Source organism: Gossypium hirsutum, chromosome A05, assembly GCF_007990345.1.
Source record: "Gossypium hirsutum isolate 1008001.06 chromosome A05, Gossypium_hirsutum_v2.1, whole genome shotgun sequence".
NCBI classification, from domain to species: Eukaryota; Viridiplantae; Streptophyta; class Magnoliopsida; order Malvales; family Malvaceae; genus Gossypium; species Gossypium hirsutum.
Genome location: NC_053428.1, coordinates 1,172,357 through 1,197,295, shown reverse-complemented (window position 1 = coordinate 1,197,295; position 24,939 = coordinate 1,172,357). Strand labels below are relative to the sequence as shown.

The window sequence follows — 24,939 nt, the reverse complement described above, 5'->3', positions numbered from 1 at the left end:
ATTCTTCTAACTATCCCCGACGCCTACAGAAATTTGCTCTCCCTCGGTCCCTCTCCCTCTATCTTCTCTGCGAAAGACATGTTAAGAAAAACTATAGAAATTTCCTTCCCAAAAAAAGAACAAAAATATTTTGAGAAATAAATACACCATTTTCATTTGAACGAAAGCTTTTAGAAAGTTTTATTTTCATTAGTTTTTTTCTTCTTTTTTTTTTGCTTTCTTCTTTAGGAACGAGAGTGTAGGAGAGAACAGAAAAATTCACAACTTTTCGCTTCCACAATCCACCGCCTAAAATTAATCTGAAACCTATTCACCATTGATTTGGGGGTTGTATGCTTCATTTTCATGAAAATGTGAGTAAAATATATTATGCTTCGATTGATGCTGGAATTTTCTGTAACATTTTGGGTTCTTTCCAAATCGAAATTTTACTCAACAACCTCAGTTTACAATATACAAAAAATGAAAGAAAGAAAAAAGTACTGTAGGCTTGTTTTTCTTTTTTAAATCCTTTCTTAGACATTTCTGGATTCTTCTTTTGGTTCAGTCTGCCTTGTATCATTCATCTGAAAAGTTGTTTTTATTGTTTGTGTTGATGATATGGCTTTTTTATTCAATTCGTTTGGACGGTTCTTCTTGTATTAGTATATGCTGCTATTACTTGTAAATTACCAGTTAAATGTATTGTTTTGATTATGGTAATTAATTCTCCCTTTCATCAAGTAGTTGTATCATCGCTTCTTACTTTCCTATTGGTCTTCACAAAAGCCACATTCATGCATGCATGCATGCATCTTCTCCTTGATATGCTTTCATGTGATTTGCCCACCTTATAGAGATATTTCACACTTTTCACTGTATTGTCTTGTGTAATTAAGAGGGTATTAGGATTCAGGTGACCCAAGTGTTGCTGTCATTAATAGAATGTAGTTTAATTATATAATTTATGACTTTTTTTTTCTCTTGCATCAGTTATGGAAAACATAAGTCCATTCCAGGGGATAATCAAAGACGTCAAGGGAAGAAGTGCATGCTACAAGCAAGATTGGGTCAGTGGATTTCGCTCAGGATATCGGTATGTTCCTGTTCTTAGATTTTTTATACGACTTTATGTTCCTCTAATAAACATTTATCCCATTTTGATTTATATACTTCGATCAGGATATTAGCTCCAACTACGTATATCTTCTTTGCTTCTGCTCTTCCTGTTATTGCCTTTGGTGAGCAATTGAGTCGAGATACAGGTACTCCATTTGTTTGTCTATTTAAAATCATAATGTTTAATTAATATCCAATATGATCTGGGATGAAGTTACCGCAATGACAGCCATCTTATTTCAAACAATATTAATTACTAAAATGATGGGTGTTTTGTAAGGAACATTTTTCTTGAATTAATGGTTTTTCATGAATAAGCTTTAAGAGTTAAGATTATATTTTTTCTTGTTTATTCAGATGGTGCTCTTAGCCCAGTGGAAACATTGGCTTCCACAGCTCTTTGTGGAATCATTCACTCCATTGTAGGTGGGCAGCCTTTGTTGATTTTAGGTGTTGCAGAGCCAACAATTATAATGTACACTTATTTGTACAATTTCTGCAAAGCAAGGGCAGAGTTGGGCAAGCAACTCTTTTTGGCTTGGGCTGCATGGTACTAGACATAATTCCCTTTCTGTTTTCTTATTATAATTTTATGAGTTTATTTAATGTTTTTCAAGCTTTTTATTTCACCAGAAATGTTATTTATTTCCTTTTGTTTTTCTTTCAGGGTCTGTGTATGGACAGCTTTGCTGCTCATTCTTCTTGCTCTATTCAATGCATGCACCATAATCACCAGGTTTACAAGAATTGCTGGGGAGCTTTTTGGCATGTTGATAACGGTTCTTTTCATTCAAGAGGCTATTAAGGTATTCAATGACTTATGCATAAAATAAAGTGTGAGGTTTGTGATGACAGAACCCTTGGTTTGAAATTGACCCTTATTATATAATGATAATGTTGGATCATAGGGAGTGGTGAGTGAGTTCAATATTCCCAAAGGTGAAAATCCTAATCTGGAGAAATATCAGTTCCACTGGCTATATACAAACGGCTTGCTGGCAGTCATTTTCTCATTTGGGCTGACAATCACTGCTCTAAAGACGAGGAAGGCAAGATCATGGCGGTATGGAACAGGTATATCAACTCACCAACTAGGATTGACTGATTAACTATTTGATAGTTTCACTAAAAACTTCGCTTTCAGGGTGGTTTCGAAGTTTTATTGCAGAATATGGAGTTCCCTTAATGGTCGTGTGTTGGACTGCATTGTCTTACACAGTACCAAGAAAAGTTAATTCTGGAATTCCCCGGAGACTTTTCTGTCCACTTCTTTGGGAACCTGAATCATTACCTCATTGGACAGTGATAAAGGTAAGTCATGAATCAATTTCCATATATGCTTGAATTGTCTGTAAAATCCATAACCTTAAACTTTATCAAATCTCTTATTATAGGATATGGGAAATGTTCCAATAGAGTACATCTTTGCTGCCATTATACCAGCATTGATGATAGCAGGACTATACTTCTTTGATCATAGTGTTGCTTCACAGTTGGCGCAACAAAAGGAGTTTAACCTTAAATATCCATCGACTTACCATTATGATGTCTTGTTGCTAGGAGTAATGGTATTCCAACTGATGCTTCTAACCGACTCTCTCTTTATTCTCCTCCCCTTTTTCATAAGTTATATTTTCAAATTTATATTTCCTACTAATTTCAGGCTTAAATGCTTCCTTTCAATCATGGTTTCAGACTTTAATTTGTGGGTTGCTGGGACTCCCTCCTTCAAATGGGGTCCTTCCACAATCTCCTATGCACACTAAGAGCCTTTCAGTTCTCAAGAAGCAGGTGGGGTATACCGTGTAGTACTTTTAGAAACTACTCTCTTAATTCTTATATGATTTTCATCCGTGTGTATTCTTAGATTATATAACTGATATCAATTACAGTTGATTCGGAAAAAAATGGTAAAAAGTGCCAAGGAGGGCATGTTGCAACATGCAAGCAACTCAGAGATCTATGGAAGGATGCAAGCCGTGTTCATAAAAATGGACCAATCTCCTGCAGTAAGTACTAGTGGCTTATCGTACTATTCCCTATATACGCATGCATTCCGGCATATTTGTTTGATTGCAACATTATAATATGAATGTTATTGCAGCCTGCAGTTGATAATGAGTTGAAGAACTTGAAAGAGGCAGTAATGAGAGGTGGTGATGGCGACGATGATGCAAAAGAAAATTTTGATCCCGAGAAGGACATTGATGCTTATTTGCCAGTTAGAGTTAATGAGCAAAGAGTAAGCAACCTGTTGCAGTCACTCCTTGTTGGACTTTCGTTGTGTGCTCTGCCTGTAATAAAAATGATACCTACCTCGGTATTATGGGGATACTTTGCCTACATGGCCATCGATAGCCTCCCAGGGAACCAGTTCTGGGAAAGGTTATTGCTACTTTTCATCACTCCTAGCAGGCGCTACAAGTAAGTCAAATGAATCCTAGAAATATTTGAAGTGTGTTTATAAGGCAATAGATCCATATATATACATGTATAGGAATTGAATGTTAAGGTTGATGCTGTTTTTGGTTTTTATATGTTTGAATAGAGTTTTCGAAGGTGCTCATGCATCATTTGTGGAGTCAGTGCCTTTCAAACCCATTTTGATGTTTACACTGTTCCAATTTGTGTATCTCGTGATATGTTTTGGGGTAACATGGATACCTATAGCTGGAATATTGTTCCCACTGCCATTCTTCCTTCTCATCACCATCAGAGAGCACATCTTTCCAAAGTTTTTCCATTGTGAACATCTTCGGGAACTCGATGCTGCTGAGTATGAAGAAAAATCCGGGACGCCACGAAGAAACTTTGATTTAATCAAGGTACATTTTGTTTTTTGATCCTTTCTGATAAGGGGTATTAAAAATCAAATATGCCTGTGTTGGAAACATACTGATATCCGGCAATCACTCTCGGGAACAGGAAGAGCAATCAACCGACTCGCGCAGTGAAGGAAGTGAAGATGACTTTTATGATGCTGAGATATTAGATGAGATAACAACCAACAGAGGAGAGTTAAAACTTAGAAGTAGAAGCACGAAGGAAGAAAGGTTGTATCAGGTATATATATATCTTTCGTGATGTTGTATTGTGTACCAGATTATCTGTTTATTCATCCTTGTGCTTGAACATGGTTTTCAGGTTCATCCAGAAGAAAAGGCAGAACTCAACAGCAGCAGCAATAGGTTTTAGTGTAAGCCGAGCCTGCTATGATGAAGATTGCTAATTTCTTTCCTTTAGTATAGCTAGTTAATCACTCCACCACAACCCCCCCCCAAAAAAAAAAAAAAAGAAAGTCGGAGCTTTGTGATACTTTTCTTGTAAGAGGAAGGAATGGAAGAGACAATTTTGAAAGGCTTGCATTGATAGATCTTTCTCAAAACAGTCAGTACAGTGTTATTCCTTCTTGCCTAAATGTTTTCTTTTTTTTAGATTGCGCACCCGACTTATATAATTTAATAAAGATGATAGTGGAACAGGGCAAAGGATCAACCTAAATGATTGATAATCTGTCATTGCCTTGTTCCTTCATTGATGAACCTGAAATTCTGTAATGTATTCTATCCATCGATATAAAATTCAGCATGCGTTCAGTGTTCATGCGTAGGCATCATGCACTTCCAGAAACAATAAAAATGTTATATTTTTGGAATAACTGATAATATAATATATCTCTTTTCTCCATCAAAGCATATCCATGTACAGAAGATAACAGTAATGGAGAGAAAAAAGCAGTAAAAATTTCATGTAAACATTTTAAAGATTTATCTCTAAATTAAATAAAGTTAATATCAATTTTAATAGGAACAAATAATTTATAGGTTTCTAACTGGTCCGGAATTATAAGGTCTTTAAGCCCAAACTCAGTGATTAGACATTAGCCCAAGCAAGTGATAAGCTCTGATTTGTCATTCAAAGTAAATATGTATTTATTTTTAGGTTAATATACATTCTGACTTAACTAATACCTAAATTTGAAATAGTAAGTACTTGTCTAACACCAGATTTTAGACTTACAGCTAATAAGATGTTGACATGTGTCCTAAAAAATAATAAATATATATTTTTTCGTGTATGATAAATTTAAACAAATGGTTTGAACATTGCAATTGATTTCTTAAACAATATGTTCCCCAAAAAAATGGAAAACCCGACCAAAACTTTTGAAAAATAATTATTTTATATAAAAATAAACAAAAAAATTAATTATTTTATTTTCTTCCAACACTTTTCACTTTTCTCTCAAATTTCTCTTTTTCTCTCAAACTTTCTCTAAAATTGTTATAAAACTAGTGTTCAATCTTTCAATAATTTCAAGTAAGTCTCCTTAATTTGGTAATGACTTTTATATTCTTTTCAAGCTTTATTGATTAATCTATAGAAAATTAAAGAGTGTAGTTTTTCTTGTGATGTACTAGGATTTTTATGCAAGATTTGAATTTTCAGTTATTGAATGATTTTGGAATATTGATTTTGTATAATATTATAATTGAATAAATTTTAGAGATTGATTAATACAAATCATTAAAAAAATTAGAAATGATTGTGTTTGTAATATTGAATTTCTTGAATATTAATTAAAAATTTAGCATTTTATTTAAAATTTATTTTTGCTAGTATGATTATTGTGAACCTTATATTTAAAAATTTGATATATTGCATTCTCATTATACCAAAAAACACTTAAATGATTTTTATTTTTGTGAACAAAAATTACAAATTGTGTGTTGACTTCGTGAACACCTTTATGTATCTAAGGCTTGGATTATTTGATCTAAACTTTAACAAAAATAAAATATAAGTTTACTAACAAAGTAGAGAAATATATATATATATATATACACGCATTAATTTAATTAAATTTTATAAAAAATTAATTTTTAACAAATTGATTCCATAATACAAAATTTTTTAACTAAGACTTACAGAGTCTCCTCTATAAAATTCCATCTATCAAAATAAAATATATAGGCTTCCTATTTCAAACCAAACTTTATAGAGATCTCTACCTATTTTTTTATAATAGAGATATATATTTCAAGGACCAGATTTCATATTTATGGTGCACAAATATTATAATAATTTTGCTAAAAGTGAATTAAAACCACTGTTTAAAGTAACCATATATATTGTAATAGCATTTTACAAAAAGGTGTACTATTATTTATAACATTATTTTTATAACAATTTGGGTCCAAGTAGCCTCACTGTTTCAAAGATACAAGTCGAATGGAATTATAAAGTATCCAATTGAGTTAATTCGAAAGTGAAAATAAATTTTTTTACTCCTTTCGATTTTTTAAGAAGTCTAATTATGTAAATAAATGTATAGATCGAAGTAAAATATATCGACGGTGTCTCTAGATATCCCGTAAAAGTTTTACACTTCGCATGATTTGTATTCTATAGAGTATAGTTAAAAAATTAAAAAAAAACATAAAAAAATCTGATTTATTTTCTTATTTATTATTCTTATTTTTTACTAATTTTAATAAAAATGGTAGATTTTCTATTTAGTCCCTTAAGTTTTTATAAAATAATATGTTAGTATAATAATAAAAATATACTTTACCTCCCAATAATTTATGATTTATCTCTAGTTTTTTAAAACAAATTTTTGGCTTCATCCCTAGGCAGGGACAGTCATAGGCTAGGACCTCAATAGAATATTTTTATTTTAGTCCCTTTAAAAAATTTAAATGAATATAGTAGTTAAGTTACACTTTGTCCCTTTAAAATGATAAAATTTTTTATAATTTTTTTTAAAATAATGAAATAATATGTTAATTAATGATAAAAAATTATAATATCTTTTAAAAATTATAAAATAATATTCTAGTACAGTAATAAAATCATTTTAATCTCTAAAGACCACAAACCATTCGTGAAGCAAAACAGAAAAACATGATAAACATCTTATCTAGAAGTTCCTAAAAAGATCGCTATTGAGTGGTTGGCTTCACTAGTGTCGTACTAATTTATATTTATCTTAAATGAGAAGTTGCTTAGTTGTTTCATGCATCAAACATTTTCCAACATTTACAATTTTTATTAATACATTCATGTTTCTGCTATTTTATATCTTTATTTTAATATTTTTTTGCCCTTAATTCAGATGCTATGTGTAATTCATTCATATACTTTCTTTTTAAATAACAATGAAAGTTTTATTTATAAAATTATATTAAAACCAAACTTTTATTATTATTTTATAAATTAAATTAAATTAAAATTCATGTAAACTGTTTAATTAAATCAAATTAATATCAAGTTTAAAAGAAAAAATAAACTTAGAAATTTTTAATTCTGTCGTGAAAAAAATTATAACGACCCATTTTTAATTGGTATCAAGGGTTTGAAACCCAATTTCAACTACTGGATCAATTAAAATAAATATATGTTAATTTTTGGTAATTATATGGTTTTATGGATGTCATATTAAAATTTGACAGGGAAATTTATGCCCTATGGCTACGGCTATAAGCAGAGTCAAAGTCTCCTCAATAATTCCATCTATCAAACTATAACACCAATGCCAGAACAAAATAAAATGACAACATCGTTAATTGCATTTAACATCCCTCAACTATGATTTTCATTTTAAATTAGTTTCTAAATTTCAAAATATTATAATTACATACCTAAACTATAAATTAGGTTCTTCTATTATTGGCACTAATAATTGAACCGTTAAATCGTTAAATGACACGTTGAATATTATATAATATAATTTAAAATAAAAATAAAACATTATTTTATAACTTTTAAAATTAAAACCAAAAAAAAAGGTAAAACTAAAATAAGAGTGAGTGAATGATAAAGTTTCGTAAAAATTTTGAAAATCTCAAAACCAAAATTTTTATAATATTTAATTTTTTTTAAAATTTTCATTTTAAGATACGTCATGTAAAATTTAATGTATCATTTAATGGTAAAATCAATAAATTTAGTGATAGAAAGACATTATTATATAACCTTAAAAATTTAGGAATGTAATTAAATAAAATTTTAAAATTAAAAAAATAATTTTAATAAATATCGTAAACCATTCTCCAATAACATACCAAAAACTTTTAATTCAACCTTAGTTAAATTGACAACTAGAATGGCATGAATTTAAACACCCAGAATTATGATTAGAAGTAGGAATTATCCATCTAATGGCTGTGCACCATAGTCAAGGTTTCAACACTTTCATTCTATCAATTCAAAAGTCTACATTCTCACTTTCCAAAGGGAACTTCATGGAAATATATTTATTTTTTTAAAATTATTATTTATATATATGATATTTAGGTTGTTGACAAAAGTTTTAATGATTTTGCAAACAGTGGATTAAAATCACTGTTTAAAGTAATCATATGGTAATATCTTCTTGAATGCTTCAAAATAAAAAAGTGGATTTCATTCTTCCATTTTAATCCAATTTATAGATATTCATCGGTCGGAATTTTATTACATATAAATTCTATTGTATTGTATACACTACTTTTCTTTACGTAAAACACCAGTAAATGCAGTATGGGTATGGGTATAGGCAGAGTCAAAGTCTCCTCAATAATTCCATCTATCAATGGATATCCAATTCAAAGTCTTCTCATTAATCCAAACAAATCCAAAGTCTTCTCTACAAGTTGGCGTAATGCTCGGGCAACAACATCCACAGGCTACATCAGTGTTTCTGTCAGTAATAGTAATAATAAGACCAAATTTTATTATTAGTCCCTGCAGCTTACAAATTTGTAGAATTTGGTCCTGTACTCTTAATTTTATTAAATACGGTCATTCTGCTTTAGGGGTTTACAAAATTTAAATCCAGCTAGCTTGTATCTTTAAAACTGATGAGATGGGAATAAATAAAAAATAAAAAATACGACGAATATAAAAAATGGCAATGCCAAAACAAAAGTCTATATTCTCAATCTCACCTTCCAAACCCAACTTCATATAACTCTAATCTAATGCTATAAATATAAATATGAATATATTATTTCAAAATGACATTTTTCACGAATATTTTAATGGTTTTGCTAAAAGTGGATTAAAATCACTGTTTAAAGTAACCATATAGTAATATCTTCTTCCAAACTAATAAATAAAATGTTTATTTGACTAAAAGAAAAAGGTATATGAGAATCAAGTTTACAGTTTATAAATATTCATCAATCAATATTTTATTGTATACAATTCTTTGAATAAAAAAACATTTACACCATTTTTCTTCCTTTCAGTTAAACACATCAGTGAGGGAGTTATTAAAATTTGCCAAAGGCAAGAGTGGGATCAAATTCATGATTGGTACGACCATCATTTAACTAATAACACAGGCAGATGTGTAAATACATCAACCACTACTTTTAAGACATTAATTATCGTAATTAAGATTTTACATTTATTTTTTTTCTTTACATGATGTGGAATATAATTGACATAACTCCACCTTATCAAGCTAAACTACTCGTTAATTTTTAAAATTTAAATTAAACTTCTTTTTTTCGCATTAAACTAAAGTGATTCAGTTCTTTTTGTTAATTCTAATGAATAAAGAAACAAGAAAAGCAAATTTTGTTGCGGAAAATATGATCTTGTTATGTTTTATACAACAAATCAGCCTTTGTTATACCCCGACAAAACATAAGAAAAGTCTTTTTATTAACATTTTAGTTATATTGAAATGAAAAGAGGGGAAATATAAGATGATGCTAGGAAAATATCAATAACAAGGAAAAGAAAAAAAGAAGTATATATTCTATCTAAGCAATGAAATGTGAACCCTCAATTATTACTAAATTTCATGGAAACATGAGGGGTGGTTCCTTCATTTTTTAGTATATAAAGGCCCAAGTTTGCAGTATTGGCTACAAAAGCACCAAGGGTGATTAACTATAGCATCTCTTTAAGTGAGCAGATGGAGTACTGGAAATGGTTGGAGATGGTAGTGCTAGCGTTAATAATGTTAGAAGGAGGGTGGCGTACTGAGGGGTGCTTGGAGGAAGAAAGGTTAGCTCTCTTCCAACTCAAACCTTTCTTTCCTTCCATTGATTCTAGAATTGATGGTTCACGGTTAGAATATTATCTGTACCCAATCGAAGAAAAAGAGACTTCATCAGATTGTTGTGAATGGGAAAAAGTTGAGTGTAGTTCAATCACTGGACGTGCCACCCATCTTTTTCTTAATCTTACGTACATTGTGACCTATGATGATTTAGTTTATGATGATTTAGTTTATTCAGAGTACAGAAGAATAGGAAACAACAAATATTGGTATCTCAACACTTCTTTGTTTCTTCCTTTTGAGGAATTGCAAAGTCTTTTTTTGAGTGGGAATTCCATTGTTGGTTTTGTGGACAACCAAGGTTAGTTCACTTTCAATGATAAGTTTTGACACATACATATATATACACACACGTTTCAATAATTTGTTTATTTAAATTTAGTCTAATTCCTTATTTCTTGTAGGTTTTGAAAAACTATCTTCGAAATTGAATAAGTTGGAAATCCTCGACTTAAGTAACAATTATTTCAATGATAGCATTTTAATGTCCTTAAGTGAACTTTCATCGCTCAAGTCTTTGAATCTAGCAGGCAACAAATTCACATGATCAAATCCTACCAACGGTAAAACTATAATTTAATTATATATACGAAACAACTAGGCCCAAGTTTAAAGAAAATTTATCACTTATTATGATTACTAATGCTGTTTAAAATCATTGATAGCAGGTTTAAAGAGGTTATCAAAATTGAAGAATGTAGAGATATTGGATTTATCTCACCACAATTATATAGGAAACAATTCATCACAACTTAATGATTTTATGTCTTTAAAATCATTGAGATTGCAGGATTGTGGATTAGTGGGAAGTATTGATATGCGAGGCATGCTTTCTTTTCTAATCTCATGCTTCTTGTTGATTAGATGCTTATTAAATAATGTAATTGACTAATACAATTTGATTGGATGTGGACAGAATTTAATAGTTTTATCAATTTGAAGGAGTTGCACTTAGGCTCAAATCAAATTAAGAGCCTTGGATTTTCTTTCTATGGTATTTACTTCACTTGATTAATTGTTCTTCAAACACACGTATATATGCGCATAATTGAAATGGTTAAAATATATAAAAATTAATTAAACATATTTTTTAAAAATGATATTACATTAATTTTTTCAGATAAAGAACCACTATGGTTGAACAAACTTGAGGTACTTGGTTTAAGTGATAATCTCTTGAATAGCAGCGTCTTCTCCTCCCTTGCTCCGCTCTCAAATTTGAAGTCTTTGCATTTAAGTCGCTAACAATTTAAAGGGGGCCATTCATGTGAAAGGTAAATATATGCCCTCTTCGGTTATTTTATTTTATATTGCTTTATCCTTTTTCTAATTTAATTTCAGAATAAAACATTTTGAACGATTTTCGAGAGAGAAAAAATTGTGAATTTTTTAAATAATTTATTAATGTAACTATGTATTTTTGAATTTTAAAACATATTAAACAATTGTATGATAGGCATAAAATAAATTAAATCAATCACCATATTTACTTTTATGTTGATACATATATGTGTCACTGTCACTTACCTGTCACACTATTTATTTATTATGACTTAATTATCATTAAGAAGGTTTTTCATTTTAGTTTTTTTTTAACTTATCATATTTTTACATTATGGATGGAGTTGGCTAAGCCATGATACAAGTTAATTTAAATAGCTTGTTTTAATAAATTTAAAATAATAGTATAATACATTATTTAAAGTATTTTATATTAATAATTTACCCTTAAATATAAATATAAATTTACTTTTATTATTAAAATAATGATTTATACCAAACAAGACCAATCTTATAAAATTAAAATAAATTTGTTCAAGATATAGCCTTTTCCGATAAGTTGAACGAGATTAACCAATCAACAATGCATTAAATATATGAATTTGACTTATTGTTAGAATTATTTGTATTTCTTTTTTCAGATCTAAATGCTTTCAGCTATTTAGAGGAGTTGAGCTTATCAGGAAACAAAGTAACAGAATTTGTTCCATCTCAAGGTATTTTAGACTTTCTTTTTTAACGTTGAGTTTTACTTATTTTCTAATTTTGTTATTATTATTATTATTTTGAAATAACTAATTTTGTCGGTGTTAATGAAATTAAAATTTTGTGAATAATTAATACAAGATATGCTATAGGGTGAGGATGGTATGAATAATATCATAAGAAAGAAATAATATTAGGGTATAAAAAATAAAATTAATTATAAATGCATCAAGAGACGCCCAAGAGTGAAAGATTTGATAAGGTGAGTTTTACAAAATTTTAGGTTTACATTTTTTGCTCCATTGTATTTGGATCTTACTTGAATTCAATTTATAAATACTTTTAGATATATTTAAATTATATAAAATATATTACAGATTGGACAAATAAGAATTCGCTAAGATTTATATATATATATATATATATAAAAGTATAATTAGATTGGAAGTGAAATAATTAAGAACATGCTACTTGGTAATAATGAGGCAGGTTTAAGGTTGTTGAATTTGACAGTGCTTCATTTGTATGACAATCTCTTTAACAACACCATATTGTCATCTCTCCGTAGACTCTCAAATCTAAAGACTTTGTCTTTAGGCTACAATTTGGAAGGAAGAATAGATATTAAAGGTAAAATCATCATCCTCTTTCTCCTTACTCAATGACGTCTATATACACTAATAAGCTTTATTTTTGTAGTATTATTTTTCAATTTTTGATTCTCTTTAGAATTAGATGGATTGAGCAATTTGGAGGACCTGTATATGAGCTGCTATAATTCAGGTGATACTACTAGAATAAAATTGTAGCTTAATTTATGAACGAATGTATTCATATCTAAATATTGAAATAAATCCCTAACTCCAAATTTAATTTAAATGTATTAATTACTTGTAAGTTTGATTAATAAGATACATTCTAAAGAAATAAAGCAAATATAAATGTACTATTTGATATGTACAGATGCTGGTTGCAATATCTCGCTACAATCATTGGATTTATTCCCGTCATTGAAGACTCTTTATTTGTATGGATTTAGTTTTAATGACTCTTATTCCCAAACTAGTAAGTTACTATTTTTTTTTTTACAAATTTTAATTCTTAAGATTAATTTACATAAATACTAGTTTTTAATGGCACATACGTTGAATGTTATTTTTACGCATTTAATTTTTAGTTATTTTTTAAATATTATATTTGTAATTATTGTAAAATAACATTTTTTATACAAACTGTTGAATATAATTAAAATATACTAACTTATTTAACAAATTAAATATTATAATAATATTTTTGAAATCATAATTGAAGCATTTTTAATTTAATCAATACACAATATAATTTTACTTCATGGAATTAATACATTATTCAAAATAATAATTAATTAACATGTATTAATTATTTTGATGATTAAAATATAATTATAATAAAAACTTTTCTAATTGATATTAAAACCTTTGTAAAAAATATAAAAAATAATATGATATAAATTAATCTATTCACCATTCAATTTTTATTTTTTTATTGGTCAATAAGTTGACCATAATAATATGTAGATAATATATAATAAATATAAATATAATATATGAGATTACACTATAAATTGTATTATTTATAAAATTTTATATATGAAATGAAAGTTAATTATTATATAAATAATTAAAATTTTTTATTTAGAAAAAAACTATAGAATTTTTTTAACTTTTTTTCATTAATAAAAATATAAGAATTTAAATATATAATAATGCAATAAAAATCGACTTATTTATTATACAAATTATTTAATAAAAATATTTTTATAGAATCATAATTCTTAATTATAAATATGATACTTTTTTTGTCAAGTAAAATTTATAACCAATTATTTTAGCAAAATTAAAATTTTTATTTAGAAACGTGATAAATATTATAAATAATAAAATTAAAATGGTACATTTTTAATATAATAAATAATAAAGGTTATATTAGTCAATTCAAAAGTTTTTTCAAACGAACACTTGTATATATAACTAATTTTTAATGTCACATGCGTTGTATCTAATTTTAGGTGTTTAATTTTAATTAATATAATTTGTTCAAAAAATTATTTGTTATATAAATTGTTAAAAATAATTAAAATAGTTTAAAAGTTCAAATATTATAATAATATTTTTCTAAATCATACATTACACATTTACAATTCTAGTAGAATTAAAATTTGTAATTTTTTTTATTTATTAGACTTTTTAGTTTTATATATTTTCTATTTTGGTCTTCATATAAATTGTAAAATTTGTAGTTTTTCATTCCTAATAATAATCAAATCTTGTCAAGTTTCTTTTTAAATCGTTTATGTTAAAAAATTTAATAGAAGTAAAATAAAATTTTGTAAATAGTAAATCTAAACAAATTTTTGTTAACTATTTATAAATAAAGGTCAATTTCCCATCATTTAAGATTTATAGTTTTGTTGGATTATATTCAGACATTAGACATAGGGAAGTTCAAACGGTCAATTCAGTTAATACCCGAACTAAATTACTATTAACCAATTACTCAAAATGTAAAAATCTTTAACCGTTAACCGAACTAAAATATTTTGATTTATTCGGTCGGTTAATTGAATAAATCGAAATTTATATATTTTTTGAAATCACAATTAAATATTATAGCAATAATTTTGAAATCACAATTGAAGTATTTTTAACTTAATCAATACACAATATAGTTTTACATAATGTAGTTAATGCAAAATAATATTATTTAAAATAATAACTAATTAACATATTAATTATTTTGATGATTCAAATATGGTAATAATAAAAATTATCTAATTGATATTAAAACATTTGTAAAAGATATAAAAATTAATATACTATAAATTAATCTATTCACCATTCAATTTTTTTTTTGGTCAATAAGTTAACCATAATAATATGTAGATAATATATAATTAATATAATATAATATAATATATGAAATTATACTTCAATTTGTATTATTTATAAAATTTTCTATTTAAAAAAACCAATAGAAATTTATTTATTTATTATATATTAATTAATTTAATAAAATTATCTCAACAGAATAAGAATTCTTATTTATAAGTACGATAATTTTTATTTATCAAATAAGTTTATTTAAAAAAATGTTTTAGTGAAATTAGAATTTTGATTATAAATGTGATAAATCTTATATATAATTAAAACATATAAAGTTGTATTCATGAGTGAAAAATTTTCTTAAAATATATATTTATATATATTATAGATAGAATATAGATAATGGAATAACAAATATATATCATTGGCATTTTTTTCCTTTTGCAATTAGTGTGGCATATTATTCACATAAGTTGGAACTGTTTTTCATTCTCCATAAAAAGAAAATGTTCTTAATTTTTTTAAAAAAAAATCGTTTATGTTAAAAACTTTAGTAGAAGTAAATAATAAAAAATATATTTTAAAAATAAATATTAAAAGATAATATAGATAAATCAAAATGAATTTTTATTAACCATTTATAAATAAAAGTCTACTTCACATAGTTTTACTCAGTTGTACTTAAATAGCTAAATATTTTTTTTCTCCAACCACAGTCCATTCCCGCTTTCTTTCTACCTATGGTTATTCAATGATGTGTGTTTATTTTAATAAGTTTTATTTTAATAGTATTATTTTTCAATTTTTGATTCTCCTCAGAATTAGATGGCTTGAGCAATTTGGAGGACCTCCATATCACATGCTATTCAACTACCGGTACGATTAAAATAAAATTGTGGCATAATTTATGAATGAATGTGTTAATATTTAAACATTGAAATAAGTCCTTATTAATTATTTATTAGTCTGATTAATTAGATATATTAGTAAATATAAATGTATTATTTGATATGTTTAGATTGTAATTTTCGGCTACAATCATTGGATTTATTCCCATTATTGAAGACTCTTTCCTTAGAAGGATTTAGTGTTAATGACTCTCATTCCCAAATTAGTAAGTTTCTATTCTTTTTTACCTATATTAATTCTTAAGATTAATTTACATAAATACTAGTTTCTAATGGCACATATGTTGAATGTGATTTTAGATATTTAATTTTTAGTTTTTTTTAATTTTATATTTTTAATTAATGTAAAATAACATTTTTTATAAATAATAAAAACATTTAAAAAAGTATATTCAGTAATATAATAAACATTAAAATTTTTATTCATTGTTTCAGAAATTTCTTTAAATTTATGTTTTTATATGTATTATAGATAGAATATAAATAATAAAATAATAGATATATATATATATCATTGGCATTTTTTTCCTTTTTGCAATTACGGTGCCTTATTATTCACTTAAGGTGGAAGCTAAATGGTTTATGTTTTTCATTCCTAATAATAATCAAATGTTCTTTTTTTTTTTAAAGTAGTTTATGTTAAAAGGTTTAATAGAAGAAAAAAAAAACTGTAAATAATAAATAATATATTTTTAAAAAAATATAAAAATAATATAGATAAATTTAAACGAAATTTTTTAACCATTTTTAAATAAACTTCATATAATTTGAGATCTATAAATTTACTCAACTATACGTAAACAGCTAAACATTAATGATGATGTTTGGTATAATGTACAAATTTGATTAAAGCCTGAATCATAAATACTTTTAAATGTAGTGAAATAATACTTGAATTATGGTGCAAAGCTAAGGTTGATAAATTTAAAACAATTTGTTTATTTAGAGGTTCCAAGATAAAATGATGACTTCATATTAATTTTTTTCTATAGTACATTCTTGCTTTCTCTCTACCAATGGTTATTCAATGATGTGTGTTTATATATTATATTCATATTTTAATAGAATTATTTTTCAATTTTTTATTTTCCTCAGATAGCTTGAGCAAAGTACCTACGTATAAGCTGCTATTCAACTGGTATTACTAAAATAAAATTGTTGCTTAATTCATGAATGAATGTGTTAATATTTAAATATTGAAACAAATCCCTATTAATTATTTACTAGTTTGATTAATTAGATATATTCTAAAGAAATAAAGCAAATATAAATATACTATTTGATATGTACAGATTCTGATTGCAATTTTTGGCTACAATCATTGGATTTATTTCCATCATTGAAGATTCTTTTCTTGGACGAAGTTAATTTTAATGACTCTCGTTCTCAAACCAATAAGTTACTATTTTTTTTTTTACGTCTCTTAATTCTTAAGATTAATTTACATAAAACATATGTTGAATGTGATTTTAAGCATTTAATTTTTAGTTAGTTTTTTTAATATTATATTTTTAATTATTGTAAAATAAATTTCTTATACAAACTTTTGAATATAATTAAGATATATTAACTTATTTAAAAAATTAAATATTATAACAATAATTTTGAAATCATAATTAAAGTTTTTTTAAATTTAATCAATACACAATATAATTTTACTTCATGTAATTAATACAAAACAACATTATTCAAAATAATAACTAATTAACATACGTTTATTATTTTGATGATTAAAATATAGTGATAATAAAAAATTTCTAATTGATATTAAAACATTTGCAAAAAAATATAAAAAAATAATATATTATAAATTAATCTATTCTGAATAAATAATAATAAACATATATAAATTGTTTTGATAATTTATATTAAGTAATATAATAAACAATAAAAAATATATTGATGTGTTGAAAAGTTAATTTGTTATTATAGATGATAGAATAATAGATATATATCATTGCCATTTTTTTCCTTTTTGCAATTAGAGTGTCATTTTCTTCACTCTAAATGCTTTATGTTACAAAATTTAACAGAAGAAAAATAAAATTTTGTGAATAGTAAATCTAAACGAATTTTTTTGTTAACTATTTATAAATAAATAAAGGTCAATTTCCAATCATTTAAGATCTATAGTTTTGTTGGATTGTATTCATACATTAGACATAGGGAAGTTCAAACGGTCAATTCAGTTAATACCCGAACCGAATTATCATTAACCAATTACTCAAAATGTAAGAATTTTTAACCGTTAACCGAAGTAAAGTATTTTGGTTTATTCGGTCGGTTAATTGAATAAATTATTTTTTGTCTTTTGATTAAAATAAGTATAAAACATATAAAAAATACATTACTAATGTTCATTTTTTTTAATAGTTCAAAAAAAATTTAAACGAAGGTGAAAACAACAAACAAGGCATTAAAAATACTACATAAATCTTGAAAGTTAACAATCAAACAAAAATTAACAATTATATACAAAATATATTATTTATTTCGGTTAATTTGACTAATTACCCAGTTTCGAACCGAATTAATCAGTGACTGATATTCCAAAAAATTATTAACTAACCACCGATCCATTAACCAAATTATATCAATCCAATCGGTTAATTTGATTTTAACCACAACCCTATTTAGACAACTAAATATTAGTGATAATGTTAGTATAATATATATTTGATTGAAGTCTAAACCATACATACTATTGATTGTATTTAAATTATATGCGAAAAATAAAATTCCAAGATAGTTGATAAATTTAAAATAATTTGTTTATTTAGAAATTCCAAGAAAAAAATGATGAATTCGTATTAAACTTAAAATTAGATTTTTTTTTTTTGCATAACATACTCCATTCTCTCCCCTGCTGGTTATTCAATGATGTGTGTTTATATATTAATAAGCTTTATTTTAATAGATTTGTTTTTCAATTTTTGATTTTCCTCATATAGCTTGAACAATTTGGAAGACATGTATATAAGCTGCAAATCAGGTGGTACTACTAAAATAAAACTGTGGCTTAATTTATGAATGGATTTTTTAATTATCTACTAATATAAATGCACTATTAGATATGTACAGATTTTGGTTGCAATCTTTCCCATTATTGAAGACTCTTTCTTTGGAAGGATTTAATTTTAATTATTCTCATTCCCAAATTAGTAAGTTATGATTTTTTTCTACAACTCCTAATTCTTAAGACTAACATAAATATCTATTTTGTTAGAATTTTTTAAAAATATTTTTTTGCCTTCACAAAACACACGTATACATATATTTTCAATATTGTTTTTATTCAAGGAGTAAATTGTATAATTTACAAACTTGGAAGAATTGATGTTACAATCTTACAATTAGTCGATTAAAAAATCTCTCGTACAAGAATCATTTTATTTTATGATTCATATTTAAAATTAATACGTCCTACTAAATTATGCATGCTTCATCATTCCATTCACCCAAATTATTAGTTCTATTCTATTTCCATTGAATTTAGCATTACAATGTTAATTTTAGTATATTTGGTATTAAATTTTTAATATTTTTAATGTTAAAAGATGAAAATGATTGATTTTAAAATATGAAATAATAGCATGGTGTAACGTCAATGAAAATATCTTCATGAATGGTAAGTATCTTTCAATTTTTCATTTCTTTTTATACAAAAAATGATTTTCCCCATAAATATATTATTCATTACAAGCCTATTTTTAAAATAGTATTTCTCTAAAAAAAAACAAAACTGTTTATAATTACTAATAAAAAAATTGTTGATTCATGCTTTTCTTTTTATTCCTTTCTCCACATTAAAAAAACTTAGGATAGGATGTGATGACGAAAATTCAATAAATTATTTAACTTTTTTAATAAATACTACAAAAAAGAAAGAAAGTGATTTTAGTACATACCCGAGGTGAATAAACACGAAACATTTTAGTACCCTCCTTTCCCATACAATAAGATCCCTTTTTTTTTAGGCAAGGAACGAATACAACTAGAATATATATTATATTTAATTTGTTTTATTGTTTTTGGTTCCCTTGAATGGCACTCTATTTATTTACTGCTCTGCTTGCAGGTTTTTGTGGTTTGACAAATCTCAGAGACTTGGTTATGACCAACAATAATCTAGAGGGTACTTTGCCTGAGTGCTTTTCCAATTTCACATTTCTTGAGAGTTTAGATCTCTCTTCCAATCAGTTATCTGGAGATGTATCTGCCCTGAAGTCTTTAACATCCCTCATAGCGTTGAGACTTTCAAACAATTATTTCAAAATCCCAAGTTCATTGGGGCCCTTCTTCAACCTTTCAAAACTCAAGCAGTTCAATGCAGACAACAATACCATATACATTGAAAGTGAGATGCAACCTTTGGTTCCAAGATTCCAATTGAATCATATCAGTTTATCTAGTTGTGGAGATGTTGGACAATTTCCTCATTTTTTGTTCCATCAACATGAGTTAAGGCAAGTTTATCTCTCTAACAACAACTTGAGAGAGGGATTTCCAAATTGGTTGTTGAATAACAACGCAAATTTGGAAAGGTTAGTTCTTGCTAACAACTCTCTCCAGGGTCATTTTGAGTTACCTTTCCTTCCACATACGGATTTATCGTATTTGGATGTCTCAGAAAATTCATTCTATAGCAAACTTCCAATTGATATTGGGGAAAAACTACCATCATTGTTGTTTCTGAACATATCAAAAAATCAATTTCACGGTAGCATTCCCTCTTCGATTGGTGATATGAATTTCTTAAAAGCCTTGGACTTGTCCAATAATCAATTGTCTGGTGGGCTACCTGAGCATTTGACCATGGGCCGCTTTTCATTAACTTCCCTTGCACTGTCCAACAACAAATTGCAAGGGCAGATGTTCTCTTCAAATGTTAACCTTACAAAATTGCGGGAGTTGCACTTAGATGGGAATCATTTCTCTGGGAAGATCCCAGATTCCTTGTCTAATTGCTCCTTTTTGTCAACATTGGATTTAAGCAATAACGTGCTTTCTGGGGAGATACCAAGGTGGATGGAGAATATGTCAAGTTTGTCAACATTGGATTTAAGCAATAACGAGCTTTCTGGGGACATACCAAGGTGGATGGGGAGTATGTCAAGTTTGGAAGAAATTGTGATGGCAAACAATCATCTTGAAGGTCCATTCCCAAAGGAGTTTTGCCATCTTAATCATCTTAAACTTCTAGACCTTTCAGTGAACAATATTTCTGGGAGTCTTCCATCTTGTTTCAGCCCATTATGGATCAGTCAAGTTCATTTATCAAGAAACAAGCTAGAAGGGCCACTCAAAAATGCTTTTCGTAACAGTACTATCTTAGTGACATTAGATCTCAGCAATAATCACTTAACCGGGAAAATTCCAAATTGGATTGGCAACCTTTCTCAACTAAGTTATCTTTTGTTGAATAACAACCATTTTGAAGGAGGGATTCCAGTTCAGTTATGCACTTTGGGCCACCTAAGTTTGATTGATCTTTCCAATAACAATCTTTCAGGTACAATTCCACCTTGCCTGAAGATTACAACACTGAATGAAATATCCCAAGAATATGTTCGTTATGTTACTGATATTGCTCAAGCTCCCAATTCTTTCTCCATTGATGAACCGATAGAGTTCACAGTGAAAAGCATGTCTTACTCTTATAAGGGAATTGTTCTCACATGTTTATCTGGAATTGATCTCTCTTGCAACAAGTTGACAGGTGAGATTCCCAGCGAAGTGAAAAACTTGCGAAATATTTATGCTTTGAATTTGTCTCACAACAATTTGATAGGACCAATCCCACTGGCGTTTTCCAATCTGAAGCAAATTGAGAGTCTCGATCTTTCTCACAACAACTTGAGCAGGAAAATCCCTCCACAACTTGTGGAGTTATATAGGTTGTCTTATTTCAGTGTGGCATACAATAATTTATGTGGAAGTACACCTGCATGGACTGCACAATTTGCAACATTTGACGAAAGCAGCTACGTGGGAAATCCTCTTCTCTGTGGTGAGCCATTGAAGGACTGCTCAACATCAGGACCATCGGCATCTTTATTGCCAAAAGCATCGCCTGAAAATGGTTTAATTGATATGATTTCCTTTTATGTGACTTTCGCTGTGTCTTATGTTATGGCGATCCTGAGTATTGCATGTGTGCTTTACATTAATCCATACTGGAGACAAGCATGGTTCTATTATGTTGGGGCAATTAGCAATTGCTGCTACTATTTTTTGGAAGACCATATTCTGCCTAAATGGCTCCACTGTGGAAATATGTAAGCCAATGTGAAGTTTACATTTTCTCTACTTTATTATCCTGTAATGAAAAGACAATATACTCTTTTTTGCTTTGAAATTGCACATTATCTTCTGAAAAGATGAAATATACACAAACTGGCCAGAAATATATGGATATAATCTTTTTGGTAAATAAAGGTAGTCTAACAATTAATTAAAGGCCAAGTCAAAACACAGTTTTTACCATACGTTATTCCCATTGAATCACAGAGCTGAATATTAGCAATGCTTGTAGAAGGATGATGGCAAATATGAAGGCTAAAGTCAGCTTCAGCAGGTAACCAGGAGATGTAATCTACAACTTTATTGGCTTCTAGGATTATATGGCAAAATCTAATCTCCCATGGCTTTCGACTTAACTCCTTTATCTCCCAACAATAGAATTGCTAACAGTAGCAGCTTCCTCACTATTGATTCTTCCAAAACCTTCATTCCAAGCAATTTTTAATCCATCAACACTGCCCCATAATTCTGCATTACTAATGGAACATCTATCCAAATTTCTGCAGGATGATTGAAGAAAGTAGAATTTAATAATATTTGATATGACCTCAAAATCTAATGTCACTGACCGTGAAAATAAAGGATTAATCCCCTATAATTCAACCCTTAAAATTTCTACTTCTTTTCTTACTTTTAAACTTTCATTTTCTAAGGGGATATTGAATTTTGGGTTTAACAATTTCGGTTATATTTTAGCCTGGTGATATTAATGGACACTTCAATTTCAAATTTATCTGTAAATTTTTCAAGGAACAAACTCACCCTACGAGTCTTTTTTTAAAGAAAATCCGCTCTATTAGTTTAATCCATACTATGAGCTACATGATAATAAATTTTGCAGTCGAATTTAGGTTATCTTAATTAAATAATAAAAAAGTACTCATTAAATAAAAGATTATAAAAGATTATATATAATCTGTTGCCTCTAATCTATTCTTTGTCTCTAATCTATTCTAACATACAGTTAATTGGAGTTATGTAAAAGAGGTAGGTCTCGACTCAAAGTCAGAACAATCTAGTAGAAGTAGCCCCTTAAAATATTTGTACTGATCCTTTAATATACATGAAAAATTTTAAAACATTAAAAATCAAAGGGATAGGATTGTATGAAACTATGATTCTATCTCATCAGATTTTTTCTATTTTTAACTTTTTTAGTTAGATTTAAATTTTTTAAGGAGAAAAAAATTAAAAATTAGAAAAGAAAAATCTAATTTATTATTCTCCTGAGATGAAATCATAGTTTCATTCAATCCTTTCTCTTTAAAAAGAAGAAAAAAAAATAAAAGATGGCGGATAAAAGAAATAATCCTTAATATATTTGCTTTGTTTGATTCTATTTCCTTTTTTCAGAAGTAAATTTTATTTTTGTTGAGCGTAATTTCACTAGACCCAATGTTACGCCTGGTGACTGGTATTGCACCATGGCCATGGGAAACAGCCTTTGTTTATCAGTTCCAGAACTTAATTCAAACCATGTCAACTACAGTTGTGGGTCACCTTTTCAGGTCCGATGAAGGGTTAAACGCTTTGAAAAAGATAGAGCAAAATGTTAGTTCGATGGTGGAGGTGCATGTTGAGCAAGGAAGGCGCGACTAAAATTCTTGTTCGACTGCTCAAATAAAAGCGAGGGTTAGCTCTCTAATGCTTTGATCCTCCCCGAGTTCTTAACTGAAAATTAAAAATCTGACTCGAAATATCACGAAAAAATATATAATTAGCAAACAATAAATGAAAAATTGAAGAACCACCACGGCACACAGAAGTACCATGAAGGTCACTCCTAGCTTCGGTCTTAGAGCAAATAACTCAACCCTTCAGTACGCAAAATAAAGAGGAAAGGCGACAAAAGATCCCCTAATGCAAACCTCTATGAACAGAAATAAGATTCACCACATGACCATTCAAAGAAATCCAATATTAACCGTAGTGACACACAACATGATCCACTTCATCCATCGCATAAAAAAATTCAATTTTCACATGATAAACTGAAGAAAATTCCAATCAATATGGTCATAAGCTTTGCTAACATCAAGCTTCAAAGCAATCTCACCCACCTTACCACGACCTTTATTCTTCATATGGTGGATAAGCTCAAAAACAATCAGAATGTTATCAGTGATAAGCTCAAGACATCCGGAACAAAAGTATATTGCAATGAAGAGATGATTGAAGACAGAATTTTTTCTAAGACGGTTAGCAAGAGATTTTGTTGTTATTTTATAGAGAACGTTGCAAAGCGCAATAAGCCACAAATCTTTTAAGCTATCAGGTTTGTCTTTGTTGGGAATCAAAACAACCAAAGTTTCGTTAAGCAAATTGGGATGGGCATCATCATCTAACCATGAACAACATTGATTAAACACATCAGTACCCAAAATAGACCAACAACACTGAAAAAACCTGGGTGTATACCATCAAGACTAGGAGCTTTATCAAGGTGCATGCATACTCATAATCGCTTCAGGAAATTCCTCAAAACAAAAGAGGCAACAAGAGACTTATTTTGACTATCAGTGATGCAAGCGGGAAAATCAGAGAAAACGATAAAATCAGAAGTTGAAGAATGAGAGAACAGACTAGTAAAATACCTCTTGACGATATCACACATCTCATTAAAATTTGTACACCGCCTCCGATCTTCATCGTGATGCAAATGAATATGATTGACTCTCTCTCAGTTAGACGCATGTGCATGAAAGAACTTGCTATTAGCTTCTGT

At 27.8% G+C, this 24,939-nt stretch overlaps 3 protein-coding genes across 4 annotated transcripts; all 3 read left to right on the top strand.

The window, feature by feature from the left end:
* The first annotated feature begins 32 nt into the window (after nt 1–32).
* LOC107902845 (boron transporter 4) lies at nt 33–4,699 on the top strand. Of its 2 annotated transcripts, none has more exons than XM_041112719.1 (14): nt 33–353; nt 973–1,075; nt 1,162–1,244; nt 1,456–1,648; nt 1,766–1,904; nt 2,007–2,172; nt 2,243–2,409; nt 2,493–2,666; nt 2,794–2,889; nt 2,991–3,107; nt 3,203–3,522; nt 3,647–3,923; nt 4,024–4,151; nt 4,243–4,699. In XM_041112719.1, the coding sequence occupies exons 2-14, from the start codon at nt 975–977 to the stop codon at nt 4,325–4,327; spliced, it is 2,046 nt and encodes a 681-aa protein (XP_040968653.1). In that variant the 5' UTR covers nt 33–353; nt 973–974; the 3' UTR covers nt 4,328–4,699. The 2 variants fall into 2 exon arrangements, with proteins under 2 accessions (XP_040968653.1, XP_040968654.1); XM_041112720.1 differs by having other exon boundaries at nt 4,024–4,161.
* Nucleotides 4,700–9,796: 5,097 nt separating this feature from the next.
* On the top strand, nt 9,797–13,088 carry LOC121229203 (putative receptor-like protein 8). The gene is made up of 5 exons (XM_041112718.1): nt 9,797–10,457; nt 10,825–10,980; nt 11,073–11,150; nt 11,277–11,430; nt 12,079–13,088. Exons 1-4 carry the CDS (start codon nt 10,010–10,012, stop codon nt 11,399–11,401), a joined length of 807 nt encoding a protein of 268 aa, XP_040968652.1. The 5' UTR covers nt 9,797–10,009; the 3' UTR covers nt 11,402–11,430; nt 12,079–13,088.
* Nucleotides 11,665–22,261, top strand: LOC107960793 (receptor-like protein 15). The gene is made up of 7 exons (XM_041112625.1): nt 11,665–11,674; nt 12,079–12,153; nt 12,632–12,772; nt 12,872–12,925; nt 13,106–13,207; nt 15,823–15,879; nt 19,990–22,261. The coding sequence occupies exons 1-7, from the start codon at nt 11,665–11,667 to the stop codon at nt 22,191–22,193; spliced, it is 2,643 nt and encodes an 880-aa protein (XP_040968559.1). The 3' UTR covers nt 22,194–22,261.
* Nucleotides 22,262–24,939: the final 2,678 nt, after the last annotated feature.

Bases quoted from the DNA above. Each gene is read 5' to 3' on its own strand.
- LOC107902845 (XM_041112719.1), top strand. From the start codon at position 975: ATGGAAAACATAAGTCCATTCCAGGGGATAATCAAAGACGTCAAGGGA. The intron at 1,076-1,161 runs GTATGTTCCTGT...TACTTCGATCAG, and splicing joins GGATTTCGCTCAGGATATCG to GATATTAGCTCCAACTACGT. The intron at 2,410-2,492 runs GTAAGTCATGAA...CTCTTATTATAG, and splicing joins CTCATTGGACAGTGATAAAG to GATATGGGAAATGTTCCAAT.
- LOC121229203 (XM_041112718.1), top strand. From the start codon at position 10,010: ATGGAGTACTGGAAATGGTTGGAGATGGTAGTGCTAGCGTTAATAATG. The intron at 10,458-10,824 runs GTTAGTTCACTT...CATTGATAGCAG, and splicing joins TGGTTTTGTGGACAACCAAG to GTTTAAAGAGGTTATCAAAA. The intron at 11,151-11,276 runs GTATTTACTTCA...TAATTTTTTCAG, and splicing joins CCTTGGATTTTCTTTCTATG to ATAAAGAACCACTATGGTTG.
- LOC107960793 (XM_041112625.1), top strand. The intron at 12,154-12,631 runs GTATTTTAGACT...ATAATGAGGCAG, and splicing joins AGAATTTGTTCCATCTCAAG to GTTTAAGGTTGTTGAATTTG. The intron at 15,880-19,989 runs GTACGATTAAAA...CTCTGCTTGCAG, and splicing joins CACATGCTATTCAACTACCG to GTTTTTGTGGTTTGACAAAT.